Genomic DNA, 14,695 nt, shown 5'->3' with positions numbered 1-14,695 from the left:
AACAATTTAGTTTGGTGGCTCCGACAGAGCTGCAACAACAGTAATAAAACAGGCACATTGGTATGTGACAGCCTGAGAATGAGACACAGAAAATCTACCTGACGGTGACACTGACGGTGTCCTGCTGAAACGGTCAATGGATCAGAACTCAGACACAGAGGTTGTTTTCAAAGATTAATTATTCATGATGATTCTTTGAGATCAGGATCACCTCAATATCTCATGATATCAAACCCACTTGTACTGAGGCACTCAAAAGTCTCTCTCTGTCAAGTAAATACCTAAACTTCCACTTTCATATAAAATGCACAGTGAAACAGCTGGCAGAGGATGCTTTATCTCATTTCAGATAGCAGCAGCTGTGGCAGATGAAAACTGAGCTGAGAGGAAAGTAGAGCTGAACAAAACGCCAGTGTTGGCGAATGACTTGGCTGCGCTCGAAGAAGAGACAGCAGGTAGGACAAATACCTTTCTCTGTGCCAAATACTGCATGCAGTATGGTCAGTGGACACAAAGACTGAACAGGGAGGTAATACGACAGCAGAGCAGTGATTGTGGTAAATGGACAGAACGCAGCACGCAGTTGGACATACGAGGGAGGAAAAGAAAATGATTATACTCTCTTCATCTCCCTTCTCCGCGTCTTTGTTATCCTGTTTCATGTTTTTTGTTTTAAATATCCTCAGGCTTTTTTTGCTAGGATGTGGTGGTTGCAGTGGTGTGTGTGTGTGTGTGTGTGTGTGTGTGTGTGTCCTCAGTCTTCACAGACTGTCCCCTCAAACCTAAAACCCACCTTAGAAATTAGCCCATTACATGCACAATTTCACACTCACCAACAGTCTAATCAGGTGTCTCCACACACAGACACACATACACACACACACACACACACACACTATCTTCCTTCTCCAAACAGAAATCCACATCCTTCTCCAATCCAATCCACATCCACCAAGTCTACTATCACACACACACATACACACACACACACATAAAGAGACACCTTCCAATTCAAGCACTAAATTTCATCCAAACTTCTGTTCAAATTATATTAGTTCTTGTGATTACCTGATCTGTTTTGAAACCCAAAGTGGCTGATGACTGACTTGCTAATGATGTCATTAGCAAGTTAACAGGCATGACCAAGAACAGCAGAGGCATTGTAGTTCGCTCTCGCAGGTAAAAATTCACAGGAATAAAGGGGAAAAATCAAACCAGAAACCTTATGTACTCACCTCTGCATGTCTGTGTGTAATCCAAGAAGCTGTGTGCAGCACATTCAGCTGTGCAGATGCCCTGCTGGAGATGACTGGACTGCGGCAAGAGGGCTTCCTCCGGTTTCAGACAGCGGAGGCAGTCAGAGGCCAGGGGTCCGACACAGGAGCGGCAGGTGGGATGACAATCTATAAACAGGGGAGACGAAAGGTCAAAATGGCAGATTTACAGTGGTAAAAAAATTATAAACCCCTTTGTACACACCACAATTTGTAATTTTGATATACAGTATACGCTCTTACTGTGGCAGGTGCTGTCCTGGGAGTAGAGTCCCTCCCCACAGGCCTCCACACATTGGCCTTGGTGGAGAAGAAGCCCACTTGGACACAAGGTACACTGGGATATGGAGGGACCCCAACAGGAAGCGCAGGAGCTGTGGCAGGCTGAGGAGATAAGGAAAAAGAAACAACTGAACCAAAACAGTCAGTTCAAACATAGTTACTACCTTCTCTCTTTCCCAACATTTTACTTGAAGAATACTGTGAATTTTTAAGTAGACTGTAAGTATTTCAACTCTTGACAGCTGGTTTTAATATCTCAGAACGCAGAACTCATGAACTAGTTACTTCATCTGTTTTTATATTTGAAATATTTGCACGACCAACCATCTAAAACAATAATCTGTAGTTAAATGACAGAACACTAAACTAAAGACCAATGAAAGATACAGGAACAGTAAATCACATGATACTTTATGTGAGATCAGACATGTCAGAATAGAAGCAGCAACACTTGAATATTAAAATTTGGCAACATTTTGTCAAAGCCAAACAGAATTAAAATGCAAAACAATTAAACATTAACCCTACCTCTGCATCTGCCATGAGTGTCCAGGTAATGCTGAGCTGGACACTGAGAAATACATGCCCCATGATACAAGGCGGTCCCTGGCAGACAGCTCATACACTTGGGGTTGTCAGGGAAACAGGAGGCACAGGACGAATCACAGGCTGTGAATCACAGCATGTAAAAGTTAATGGCTTCTGGGTGGAAAGATAAAATGCATTATGCTCAATTTAAGACTAAAAGAATTATATTCAAGTAAGAAAGTGAAGTGAGCCTCTCTATCAGATATACTGAATTTCAGTTTGTCTTAGTGAGGACCATGGAAGTTATTCCAACTTCTTGTTTCAGTTGTTTGAAAGTATGTGTTTAGTTTGTGATGTAGTTTTAGTTTTACAATAAACAGTGACTAAAAACATGACAAATGGATAAAATATAAAAAGTAAAAAAAGTAAACTTTGGCTGAATCCCCATGGGTGCATGTGTGTGTGTGTGTATGTGTGTGCGTGTAGTGTTCCATATTGACATGACACTTGCTCAAACAGACCTCTGCCTCCATCTAACAGAAACTAAAATCAGTGAAAAGTATTCCTATGGCATGCTGGAGGGGACAAAAAGAGAGAGAGAAAAAAAGAAAACCCAGAAAAATCAAATTTAACTGAGGAAGCCCTGAGGAGAAAAATCGAGAAGTTAAAAACTCTTCCGCTCTCTCCAGATGTTGACATTTTAAACAAGACCACATAGCACAAACTGGCAAGTTCTAATGGATTTGACCTTTTTTCCAGAAAGTTTCCCAGGTTTTGACATTTCCTAAAAGAGGGCTCCTTGCTGAGTGCTTTAACTGTTCCATATGAGCCAAGCCCTCCAGGTGGTTTTAACCAAAGAAAGAGCTTAGCTATGTGCTGCTAAGTTCACCAACACCCTAAGGGAGGCCTATTCTTGCTCCTCTTCATCTTTACCTCTCAAAAATAGAAACCATCCATATTCATACGGGATCTCTTTATTCATAGAACCTTTGAATCCTCATTAGTGCAAGAAAGACCAGCTAATTATTGTATTTTATTAACTGTTTGCTAACTCTTGCCACTGCTGACTTATCATTTTGGCACAACACAGAGTGGATGCTGGCAATAGGCTCCGCAGGGATGCTAAAAAACAAGGTCAAACAAACCTTCACCAACAGTTCACCGCTAACAACGAACACCCTATTGACTCAGACGGTGTTTCCTGTTTAGCACACACTGCATCGGCAAATGCTGTGACATCTACCTTGTCAGTTTTGCCTGACTGAGGCATGGTGTCACATATGGTATACCTACTTGCTCAAATCTAATTGAAGCTATAAGAATTTTGAATCCTTTTCTCATATATTCCAAAAAATCCATATACATACACTTCCTGATGTTTAAAGTTTTTAGATTTAAGTTAAGTCTTTGTTGTTTGATGCCTTTTTTGATGGATAATAGCCAAAAATGCAGATAACAATAACCTTAAATGTTATATTTTCTTCTGCAATGTATAGATTCTTAGATAAACCTTAAACCTCAAGACCTGTGCTACTTTGCACAGACAAAAAAAAAAAAAAAGCATTCTGGGACACAAAAATTTAGCAACTGAAGCAGACAATTCAGGTTAAAGGAAAATGGGTTAAAAATAAAAATGACAAATAAAACAAGATTTGTCTTTAAACCAAAGGCATTTTGTCACTCATTCACATGCTAGCCACACCTGAGATAGCTTGTTTAAGTGCTGAGTGAGGGTTAAGTGACAATTTTTTTAATTACATTACATTACATTTACAGTAATGTCCTTCGCATTTGATTCTGATCTTAGAATGCATGAGGATCAGCTTCAGCTATGGTGTCAGTGCCTCATCAAGGGAGAACAATAGGAGTACTGATCTATATTCCTAAAATCTTGATGTCAAAAAAGAAAACCTGCTACCTTTATAAGAGCATCAAAAACACATGCACTGTTTTTCCTGGTCAACTGTGAGTCAGCTTTACCATAACAGACGCCATCTTGATTGTAGTAACCAGCGCCACAATCAGGAACGCACTCCCCATCTTTGAGCAAGGCTGCAGGGTCCGAACATGACACACACTCCTGCTGGCCCGGCCCACGGCACTCTAAGCATGACTCATGACAGCCTGGTGGAAAGAACAGAACAACATTTACCCTAAGCATGTATTTACAAAATACTGTCACTGTAAAATGGTGCTAAATAATCACACCAGTACGTTTGTCTTACCTCACTCACTATATATCACGTATAGTTTATACTACAGGCAATACCTCCCAAAGATATTTAAATCCAAAACAGTCCTTTGCCAATCATCTGCACGTTTAAATTATATTGCACTGTGGTCAGATTATCAAACTCAAGACCATTTCAAATCTCAGGAAGGTCAGATAATTAATTAAAATTCTAGAAGCATGGTTTGAAAAAAAAAAAAAGTTATACCATAATGCACTTTGCCCTTAAGGAGATGACATAATGATTGTATAACATGCAAATTAAAAAACTTAAGGATTCTTTAGAGCTTGTTTGTTTGTGTGTCTGTGTGTGTGTGTGTGTGTGTGTGTGAGTGAGTGTGTGTGGTCTCTATAGCTGCCATTAGCAATGGTATTTCATGAGGGCTGACAAAACTTGAAAACTTGCACTAACAACATGAACAACTGGGTGAGCAGGAGGCTGGAGTGAGCTGAGCTAAGTGGGGAGTCCATGTAAAATTTTAGCAGTTTGTATTGTGTGTGTGTGTGTGTGTGTGTGTGTGTGTGTGTGTGTGTGTGTGTGTGTGTGCGTATGTGTGTGTGAGCGAGAGAAAGACAAAGAGAGACTGAAACAAACCGAGCACAACGTCTCATGAGTGAATTAATGTTGTTTTGTTTCAGATGAAATCTGGGCAAGGCTTATGTGTGATTGTGTGTCTTTGTGTCTTCATACAGCTGTACCCTCATCTGTCTGGAAGTGTGTGAGCAAATAGAAGCCCCAAAAAAACTATTTCAACACCAACTGGCATGATTACGCATGATTTCCCAGCGGTCCACAGACCGAAGCCAGGTGCCACAGAAACGACCCAAAGACAAAGTAAGGAAAACACGGGAGTGCTGTGAAAACTCTGGCTCTGACACAGCTAACTTTGGCACCGACAACACTGTTTACTTCACACTAGATTTCTGATGTGCATTCACAAGCTGGTGCTGTTTTGTTCCAAAAATTACGTATGCATTAAGGAACCTTTTAAGAGGGTCCCCACATTCAAAACATGAGTAATCCAAAAAGGATTCCCTGAGGATCCGTATCACAAAGAGTTCATGTGCCTTTGAATATTCATATGAAACTCTTCAAGATATTTTTTCACATGATCTTAGAAGTTATGCCCATTTTCATCTATAAAGTTTATGGTTCTTTCAGATGTTCATCTAACATCCAAAAGAATGTCTTCCTTTCTTAACGAGTTCTGCAATGTTGGAGGTCTATGACTCCTTCCTGAAGTAATTGTTCCTTTCAGGGTTGCCTAAAGGGTTGCCTGCAGCCTTAAAACCCTTTTGCCATGAGGGTTTTGAGTGGAGGGATTTGAATTTGAAAGATAACTAAAAAAAAAAAAAAAAAAGCTTCTATCATGTTTGAAATGGTCTGAAGAAGTTAAGTGACTTATAGGAATCTTGATTTGTCAAATTTCACAACCTTAAGGGGAAGGATTTTTAAGGAAGCTGTTGTTTAAAGCCAATGATGGTTGTGAAACAAAATGTTTTTTTGAAGCCCTATTACCAGTTTTGTGCACTTAAAACAGTAAACCCGGTGGGCAAATTCATGTCTTGAAGTTTAACCTTTATGTGAGCAGCACATCGAATTTGCTTCCACTTCTAATTTCTGTACTCCACACAAATTTGCAAGTTTCAGATACATCCTGTCACATCCATGAGATCTTTGGAAAAGTCGAGGCAGCCCTTTGAGTGCCAGTTCAAAAACACTTGCATGCAGCACTTCTGGCTTCTTTTTATTTGTATTATCCAAACATGTTCTGCAAAGTCCAAAACGTAGAGTTGAAAGACTATAGCCCTTTCTTTGTAATGTTTGCTTGAATTTTGCCAGATCTCAGTGAGCCTGACGGCTTTCTAAAACTCAATCAAAAGGTGAGCCCATAAGGGATCCTTGTGGATCTCCCAAAGGCTCTCAAGACAGCCAAACTCTCCCAAAGATTTAGGCTATATTGAACTGTGCTTTTTAAATAAAAGCACCTTTCCTCAAGACCAACAAATTCATTTTATTCAGTGAGGACCCCCAATATGCCTACTGGTTCCCCCTCCCTTTCTGCAGGTCTTTTAAGTCTACTTTTACGAGTGTGAACCATGCTTCTGAACATTAGATGGAACTCCATCATATCTTTTAAAAAGAGATTGTGAAGTGTCCTTACAACAACCACAAAGCTGGACAGAGATATGTAGTCGAAAATATGTACAGTAAATGAAAAAAAAGTGAAAAGTTCAAAACTAAAAATGTGACAGTCAGAGGTAAGACAATCTGAAGAACAGATGTCAGGAAAATGAAGCATAAGAACTGAACAAACCATCAGTGCGAGGGGGTATTGAACCAGGAGGGGTAAAATTAATTCAATCCGTGCCATTTAATAAATGCTGATGAAAATCTCGCTCACTCAGGGAGGTGCCAGAAGGTAACCAAATATGTTGTCGCAAAAGCAGTCGAAAAGAAACATGAGATAAACCCGTCATGCTCCTCGATACAGATTTTCCTCAAGTGTCAACATTCATATGTTCTCTCAGCATCCTTCTCTTTTCCTGTCCCTACCACCAACACTTTACTCCCAAAGAGGTGACGTAATTTGAGTTGTGAAACTATTTAACAAATTTCAATAAAATTTTGGGGAAAATCAGATCATGTGTCAAAGAGGGACTGATGAATTCTTGGTGGGAAGAGCACAGCAATACCATGAGGGAATTTATAAAGAACATGCCCTTTACAAACTAAAGGCCACTTTGGAGAAGTGACTTTTACAGATAATGAAATGTGAATTTTGACACTTTTAACTTGTAAATTATCTTTTCTTGTCCGTCAAACTTATAACACTCTCTTATTGGAGGGTTATTTTCTCCTGTTACCCCTTCACTAGCATAGAATGGAGCAGTTCATTTCTGGAATGATGTATTTCAAGTCCAGGTAGCTTATTAAAGTTATATCGTATTAAATGAGGAAGTTGTTTACCGCGATGATCCGCCACCTGTTCACACATACAGATGTGAACACAAAATGCACAACAGACAACAGACATTCAAAGTCAAAATCGTATCCTGGCGCCTCACTGCTACAGTTCAAGCCTGAGAAGTAACTGAGAAACTTCATGCAAATATGTCATGCAAATATCCTTGGACATGCAGAAGCGAGACCAATACTGCTTGTTTGATTCCTTCAAGAAACAGAAGATTTTTGAATCCTTACAGATTAAAGCAAATTAAAATCCAGTTTTGGATTAAAAATTTGTTTTTGTTTCTTTCTTTTTTTTTTTACTAAAATAAGAAATTCAAAAAATTGTGCACCCTATGAAGAAATATATGCTCTCTTACCTTCTAAGATGACAGTTTATTTGTGGATTTTGTTTATCTCATCCACACAGATTGTGTTTTTTTTCCTTCCTTTTTTAGTTTGTAACCTTTTCTAGTTTAGACTCGCTGGATCTTCATCCACTCCTCCCCACTTCCACCCCTGCTATGTATTCAGCTGCAGAAAAGGGCTACATGGTGATTAAAAGACGGCACAGAAAATGGAGATCTGCATTATAAAATGCATTACAGCCCAAAGTGTGTTCACTCTGCATTTGGTGTTTGGCGCATGCCTGATACAACTGATACCATATTCACTATTGTCTGTTTTGTTTTGTGTTTGTTCGTTTTTTGTTTTTTTTTTTACGTTATCTAGCTTGTGTGTAAAAATAATCTAAAATTCTCTCCACAGAATCAGAACTTTTCATACTATACTTTTCACTGACCAAGTGTTTCTTTGTTAAATCTCTTATTCACTCTCAACTTTCCTTTTGATTTTTCATATTTAGGATGAAAATAACCACCATAGTTTTTCACAGTTTTTTATAGATTTTTTTTTTCTTCTTTTACAGCAGCCTGGGATCTAAATCACTGACAGCAGGTGATTTAAAGCATGATAAGAAACTCAAATTCTTTAGATTATTAATCAGTTACAGTGAACATGTATTTCTTTATGCATGGTCTCATTCAGCATGCGAGTCGTAAAGATGATTTCCTTTTTGGTACATCAGGTGCCTGTGAGAAACTCCACCTTTTAAAATTTGAGAGTCAGCAGCTGTAAACCACTGAGCTCCTCCTAGTGTGATCTGAGAGAGGCAAACCTTGAGATGGAAGAATAAGAAAACGTGAACACCGTGAAAATAATTATGAATCTGTAATTTCTTGTATTTAAGAGGCAGCAGTTTGGCAGCTGACTCTCAAATGTCTGCATTTAACTTGAAACCACCAAAAGTTTTAAGAAGACTCCCATGCAGCTTTAGTGCAAGGCGACAAAGATGTTAACATGGTCAAAATTAAAGTCAAATACATGAAATGTTTTGATTGTGATTGATTACCTATCTCAGGCTGGTTTAAAGCCTCAACAAGTAAATTTTCATATTGCAATGACATGCCTGCAAAGTAGCAGGCTGCCTGAGAGGTAAGAATTTTATAAGCTCTTAAATGTGTATGGCAGTAAAGTATATGCAAATTGTAGTTAAAAGGCTGAACATGCAAATGCAAAACTGAGTTCTTTTAAATTGCAATCAGTTGCAAAGGATTCAAATGAAAGACAAACTCTACCAACATCACAGCATAACCCAAATCTCACAGAGGAGTAAAATTTTTTGTTCAGGTTTATGTGAAAAGGGTTAAAGTTGGAACCTAACCTTCAATATGACATGTAGACTGACAGGTGAAATAGGCACCTGGCCCACTTTTCAATTTTTATGCTCCTTAGCTCTTCTTATTTCCTTGCCATCATCTCCTTGTCCATCTTCTTTCTCTCCCCCAGTTTCTGAAGTTATGCACCTTTTCTTCTCTCTCTTCCCATGATGCTCTCTCTTCTCAGCCCCCTGGCCTCTCTCGAGTTTCACATTGGGTTTCTTATCATCTCTCTTTCTCTCTGTGTGTCTATGTTTCTTTCTCAAGGCTTTATTTTTCTTCTGTTCACACCCATATTCAATTTTAATGTCTCTCTTTCTATCTGTCCTCTGCTGTTTCTTCTTCTCAGAGTGCTGAAGATCCAGAGAGGGTCCAAGATACTCTCTTTCTCAAATAATATATGCTGTCCTGCAGAAAATCTGCTCTGCATACAGTCATCAGGCATCAATGAGGAATTAATGCATCAAGTTGTCATAGTAGTGCAGCACCTACGCATCACACATTTCCACAGCACAATTCACAAAACATTTATTCAAAATTTAGACATATTTTGTTCAAATAGTAAGCGCTGTTCCTTCCAAATATGCTGGAAAATCCTAAACTATTTCTCATGCAGATGATGCAAAATAGACATCTACACACACACACACACACACACACACACACACACACACATACACATGCCACCACAAAAAATGGTTATGGCCAACAAGGGGATTACATGTCCTTTACCTTGGAAAGCAATTTATTTTTCTGTGCAGCCCGAAGCACCAAGTTATCAGAGAATGTAATCCTAGCAGGCCAGTTGCCAAAAATCTTCACTAAAGCCTTCTCTGCATAAACCAGGGGAGGTAGAGATGAATGCACAGTCACACGGTGCAGCGGATAATCTTTAATCTTCACTCTCTGTCCTCCCGGGACAGCCAGGGACACACGATTACAGCACTGCTGCGGTTCACAGCCACTAGCACCTCGAGCAATAAAATGAGATAGGATGGGTGATCCAGCAATTAAACTAAACACACAGAAAGCAGCTTTGTGAAGAGGAAAAGAGTGAAATTTTTTTTTTTTAAAAAAATGAAAACTGAGCTTTTCCTGAAATCCCAATTATTGGAATGGGGATGGAAATGGAATCAGATTCCCTTACTCTGATATCTGGTCACTGAGAGAAGAAAAGCCTACAGTATATCTCTACTTTGATTTGAGAAGCTGCAATCCAAACTTAGCACAGAGACACTACAATGCAGCCAATAGAGTAAGCACACAGTTCCTTTCACCTTCTAAACAACATCAAGACAACAACAACAACAACAACAAAAAAAAAAACCAACAATATTTTTCTTGATCTTCAACAATGGCTCTATGAGTTGTTCCATGCAGAGGAGAAATTTTATAGCATAATCATGTCGTGTTCTTTTTTCTCTCTGTTTTTGAAAAACAGGAAATTATGCTGTCGTCATGGCTGCTTCGGCACCTGGCATACCGTGCTCACAATGAAACTGAAATACAGAATTCAGGTAATAGTGAAAAAACTGATTCAAGTCAAGCTAGTATTGATTTACTTTCTCCCTGTTTTCTTGAGCCTTCACAAAGCCTTTCACAAAATCTTAAGATGCTCAGAGCCTACGAAAATCACACCTAACAGAAACAGCTATCAACACCAAAAGACCAAAAGAAAAAAAATAGAACATATCTCTCTCAAAAGCTTTTCTTGTTCTCAGGTGAAGTGCGAGTGAGAGATCACAGCAGGAGAAGTCATCCTGAATGAATATGCTGGTTTTGTATGCATCAAAGCCAACAGCAACATCTACTGTCAGAGCGGTACTCAAAATAGTGTTCTTATAAGAAAGTTGCCTTCACATTATCTCACAAAGCATGAAAGACTTGAAATGAAGAACGAAGAATGAATGAAATAAACTCACATTTTGAAATACTAATTGAAAAGGCTGGTCAGTTTAATAGAATAGTATCCAAGGAGACAGAGTAGAGAGAAGAAGAGAAGAAAATTATATTCTGACAATCACTATCTTCAGTGACTCACGTTGAACTGTACATTGGCACTTTTTTTTTATCCAGGAATGAAACTGGACAAGAATCCATCTGAGCAAAAATAAAGAAAAGGAAAAAAGTCATCTAACACTGTCTATCAGATGATTAATTGCTTAAACTAGAAGGCAAGCAGTGAATGGAAAGCTGCTTTGCATCATCTTCCCCAATGGTAACCTGTACCAACCATCAGACATGTCATCAACTCAGGCCATTCAGCTGCTCTGTTATCATGTTTTAAAAATGTAGCAAAACTACAGAGAAGTTGTGGACCCAGCATTGGCTCTTCCATATCAAAAATCTTCAAAAAAGGAAACCGTGAAGCTGTAAAGCCATGAAGAAAAGGTCAACATCAAATGTAGCTTTTGAGGAGTGAGTTTGTGGTAAACATGTTTCACATATCACGTTCACACCAGGTTGAATTTTGTCCTAAATTTCTGATAACTGTCAGTAGACACGTCTCACAGCGTGATCTCCAGTAGGACCACCGTTTATGATTGACAACAAAACATTTCATCAAGATCCCCTTGATCCATCTGGAGCAGTCATAAGTAGCCTGACTCAAGTGCACTGGTTTCTTTGGACAATGACAGCAATCTTATGTGCGTCAGTAGATGTACTGTATGTTTCTATCATCTCCAAAAGGACTTTAATCTGTTCCTTTTAAAATGTCTTCTTTAACACACAGTTTTGTTTTACCTGATGAAGAGTCAATTTGGGTTTGAGATGATGTATTAAAGAAGACATTTTATAGGGAGCCCATTAACTGTTACAAGTCATCTGGGAGACACAAATTGCAGTTAGCTTTTTGGGCTCAGCATCTGAATATTATAGGTGTGCATGGGTTTCTCACACTAACTGTGTGTTTTTCTAAATTAGTGCGCATAACTGGTGTGTTTAAAAGTGAAGAGATTACTAACTGTGGGAGGCTCTGCAACTTCCAACTTCCTAACTCAAACATTTAGTCAGGAGCTGCATTATTTGAGCAGCAAGCCAACTGTGTCTGCCTCACAGAGCCATTAGAGACAAGAGGGAAAGCAAAGGAAGGGGGAAGGAGAAATGGGTTGAAGAGGACAGAAATAAGGGGGCAAAACAAGGGGAAAGAAGACAGAACAATATCTTCAAAGCCATGATTATCGACAAGTTGACATTGAAAGCATGCACAAGCAGATGCAGCAAAGCCTTCAGTCATGATCCGGAGGCTTTAAAAAAAAACTTGCAGGGACACTCTGGGGTCTGGGTGGTCCTGGTCCTCTGCCAAGAAATGCTAAAATCTGGCATTAATGTCTCCAGCACCTTCCAGACACCTTACACACTCATTACTGCTGTCAGCTCTGCTCTCCTCTGCCTCTCCTCTATTTCTTACCACATTCCTTCCTTCCTTCTTTTTTTTTTTTTTTCCAATAAACACATTTTGAAATAGGAGTTTACTCTGACTAAATCCACCCTTACAGCCTTGAACTAAGCACCTACTGATTTACAGTCCCTTTAAAAATTGTGAATTCCACTTTCCATGGCCAATCTTTTCTGGGGGGATTTGACTCTCATTAAAGCTACTTAGAGGTGCAAAGAAATAGTCTGCTGACTAGTTAGCTGTGACGTACAAGGGGATTGCATGAATTTGGCTTGACAGAAGAAAGCATGTTGTGCAGTATTAAACTTGAATGAATGCATGACAATTGAATTCTTCCACAGCAGTGTTGAGTGTATGAACTTGATTCTACTGTGCAACATTTGAGAATGAATAGACAGTTGCTGGATTAATGCATGAGAGAGGATCCCGCCAGCATATATGGCACCAAAGTGAGACGGAGACTGAAAAACACAATGGGTTTGTACAGAAACCGCATACAGCACATAAAACTAGATGGATGGAGGCAGGGTAAAACAAAGCTGGCTTTTTACAATAGCTACTGCTGTGTACCCTCTTTAAGGCTGTCCAAGCAGCTTGTGCACTGGGAGGTCTGGAATTCCAATCCTCCTGACAATATTCATTAAGGTGTGAAATTGAGCTGCAGAACTGGGCTGTAATCACATTGTGGTTACTCTCTGCTGTCTCACCCACATCCACTTCTCTCTCTTTCTATTTCTGCCCATCATCCCCCGGAGTCACAGTGGGTCTTCCCCACTCAATGTAGGCACTTGACCAAACTGTTCACAGTAAAGTATATTAGCATGCCAGAAGTGGTTTGGCTTCGTGAGCCATGGCTTTACTTGCTGGTCCTTAGAGAGACCTGGAGACCTTTGAGGTAGATTGGTTGAGTAACAGTCAACAACAGTCAACTCATTGTGCATTTATGCTACCCTGTGTACAGCAGGATCGACCCTCCTTCCTTGCTTTTATCCATTGTTCAGACTCCAGACTCAAGGTGCTAGAAGCTAAGCCAACTGGATATCTTTTAAGTTGTTGAAGAAGTTTCACTTCTCATCCAAAAGGCTTCTTCAGTTCTAAGACTGACAAGGAGTCCCAGATGTTTAACCTCTAAGGAGGTGTCACCTTGGAGGTGTTCCTGAGGGATGTTGACATCATGTGGGTCGTTATGGTCAAATGAGCCAAGGTGTGACTCATTACTGAGTTGTTGTCTCACTCTATCGTGTGAGTTGTTAGGGCCACATGAGGGATGGTACCAATAGGGGTTAAACCATCTGGGGAGGGATCTCAAAGCTGCACTATAGGTGGCTGAAAGTTGGTGTCGTAAACCATCACCTCTGTTCCATCCATCAATTTTCTCTGTCCAAAATGTGGACATTAGAGTCCTCAGAGGTGTGTCCCTTATTCTTGAGATGCAGATACAGTCTGAGTCTTGTCCTGAAGAGCTATGCTGTGCCATGCGTCTGTGGAGTGGTTGTTTGGTTTATCCTATGTAGAGGTCCAAGCACCCCTCACTGTACTTTACAGCATACACCACTTTGCTAATTTTGCTTGTATATGTTTTGTGTTTTGGATGGACCAGTCTTTGTCTGAGGGTCTTGCTGGGTTTGAAGTGCAGCAAGATATTGTGCTTCGAGAAACCTTGAAGCACAATATCCTGCTGCACTTCAAACCGACCCTCAGGACCACCCCCAAGGTGACATCCCCACTAGAGGCTAAATACCTGGGACCCTCCACCAGTCTTAGAACTGAAGAAGTCTTTTGAATGAGAGGTGAAACTCTGGCAACCTAAAAGATATCTGCTCACATTCGCTTCTTCACTGCAGAGACTCTTGGTAGGTTATGAAAGAACAGTTTTTGAATTGTGCCTATGACTAGTTTACTGCTCTTGTGGTTTGGTCTTTAAAACTCTCCCACAACAAGAAATGTGAGTTTAAATAACATAGAAAGTACTTCTGTACTGGTAACATTCACTCACTCAAATCACATCTACATTTACATCATGGTTACATTGAGTTCACATCAGGACGGGTAGACTAATGCTGTTATCGGCCAGGATAATTGCCCAACCTGTTGATTCCCATGTAAGGCCTCAGAAACAAAAATGTGTCCAGTTGATTCAAATCTTCCAGCAGAAAGTTGTCTCTTGTCCATGACATGTTTCATGACGCTGACTCATCAGAGCTCAGAGGACAGATGTAAATATAGTCTGCTATGTGGCCTGATTTGAAACAATGACCATCTCAAGAGGCAAAAATATTGTGTAGTCTGATCCACACATAAACTATTTTTAAC

At 39.8% G+C, this 14,695-nt stretch overlaps 1 protein-coding gene across 1 annotated transcript in view; it reads right to left on the bottom strand.

Annotated features, from left to right (window-relative positions):
* Positions 1-14,695, bottom strand: part of fras1 (Fraser extracellular matrix complex subunit 1) — a gene marked incomplete at its 5' end in the record, with an annotated part of 148,067 nt that overhangs the window by 101,837 nt on the left and 31,535 nt on the right. Inside the window, 4 exons of the mRNA XM_046386137.1 lie at positions 1,236-1,403; positions 1,518-1,658; positions 2,085-2,225; positions 4,065-4,208. Of these exons, the coding sequence (XP_046242093.1) occupies positions 1,236-1,403; positions 1,518-1,658; positions 2,085-2,225; positions 4,065-4,208 (594 nt within the window). The remainder of the gene's footprint in view (positions 1-1,235; positions 1,404-1,517; positions 1,659-2,084; positions 2,226-4,064; positions 4,209-14,695) is intronic.

This window comes from Scatophagus argus, chromosome 4 (assembly GCF_020382885.2).
Source record: "Scatophagus argus isolate fScaArg1 chromosome 4, fScaArg1.pri, whole genome shotgun sequence".
NCBI lineage: Eukaryota > Metazoa > Chordata > Actinopteri > Scatophagidae > Scatophagus > Scatophagus argus.
The sequence above is the reverse complement of the archived record's forward strand: the minus strand, read 5'-3'. Positions and strand labels throughout refer to the sequence as shown.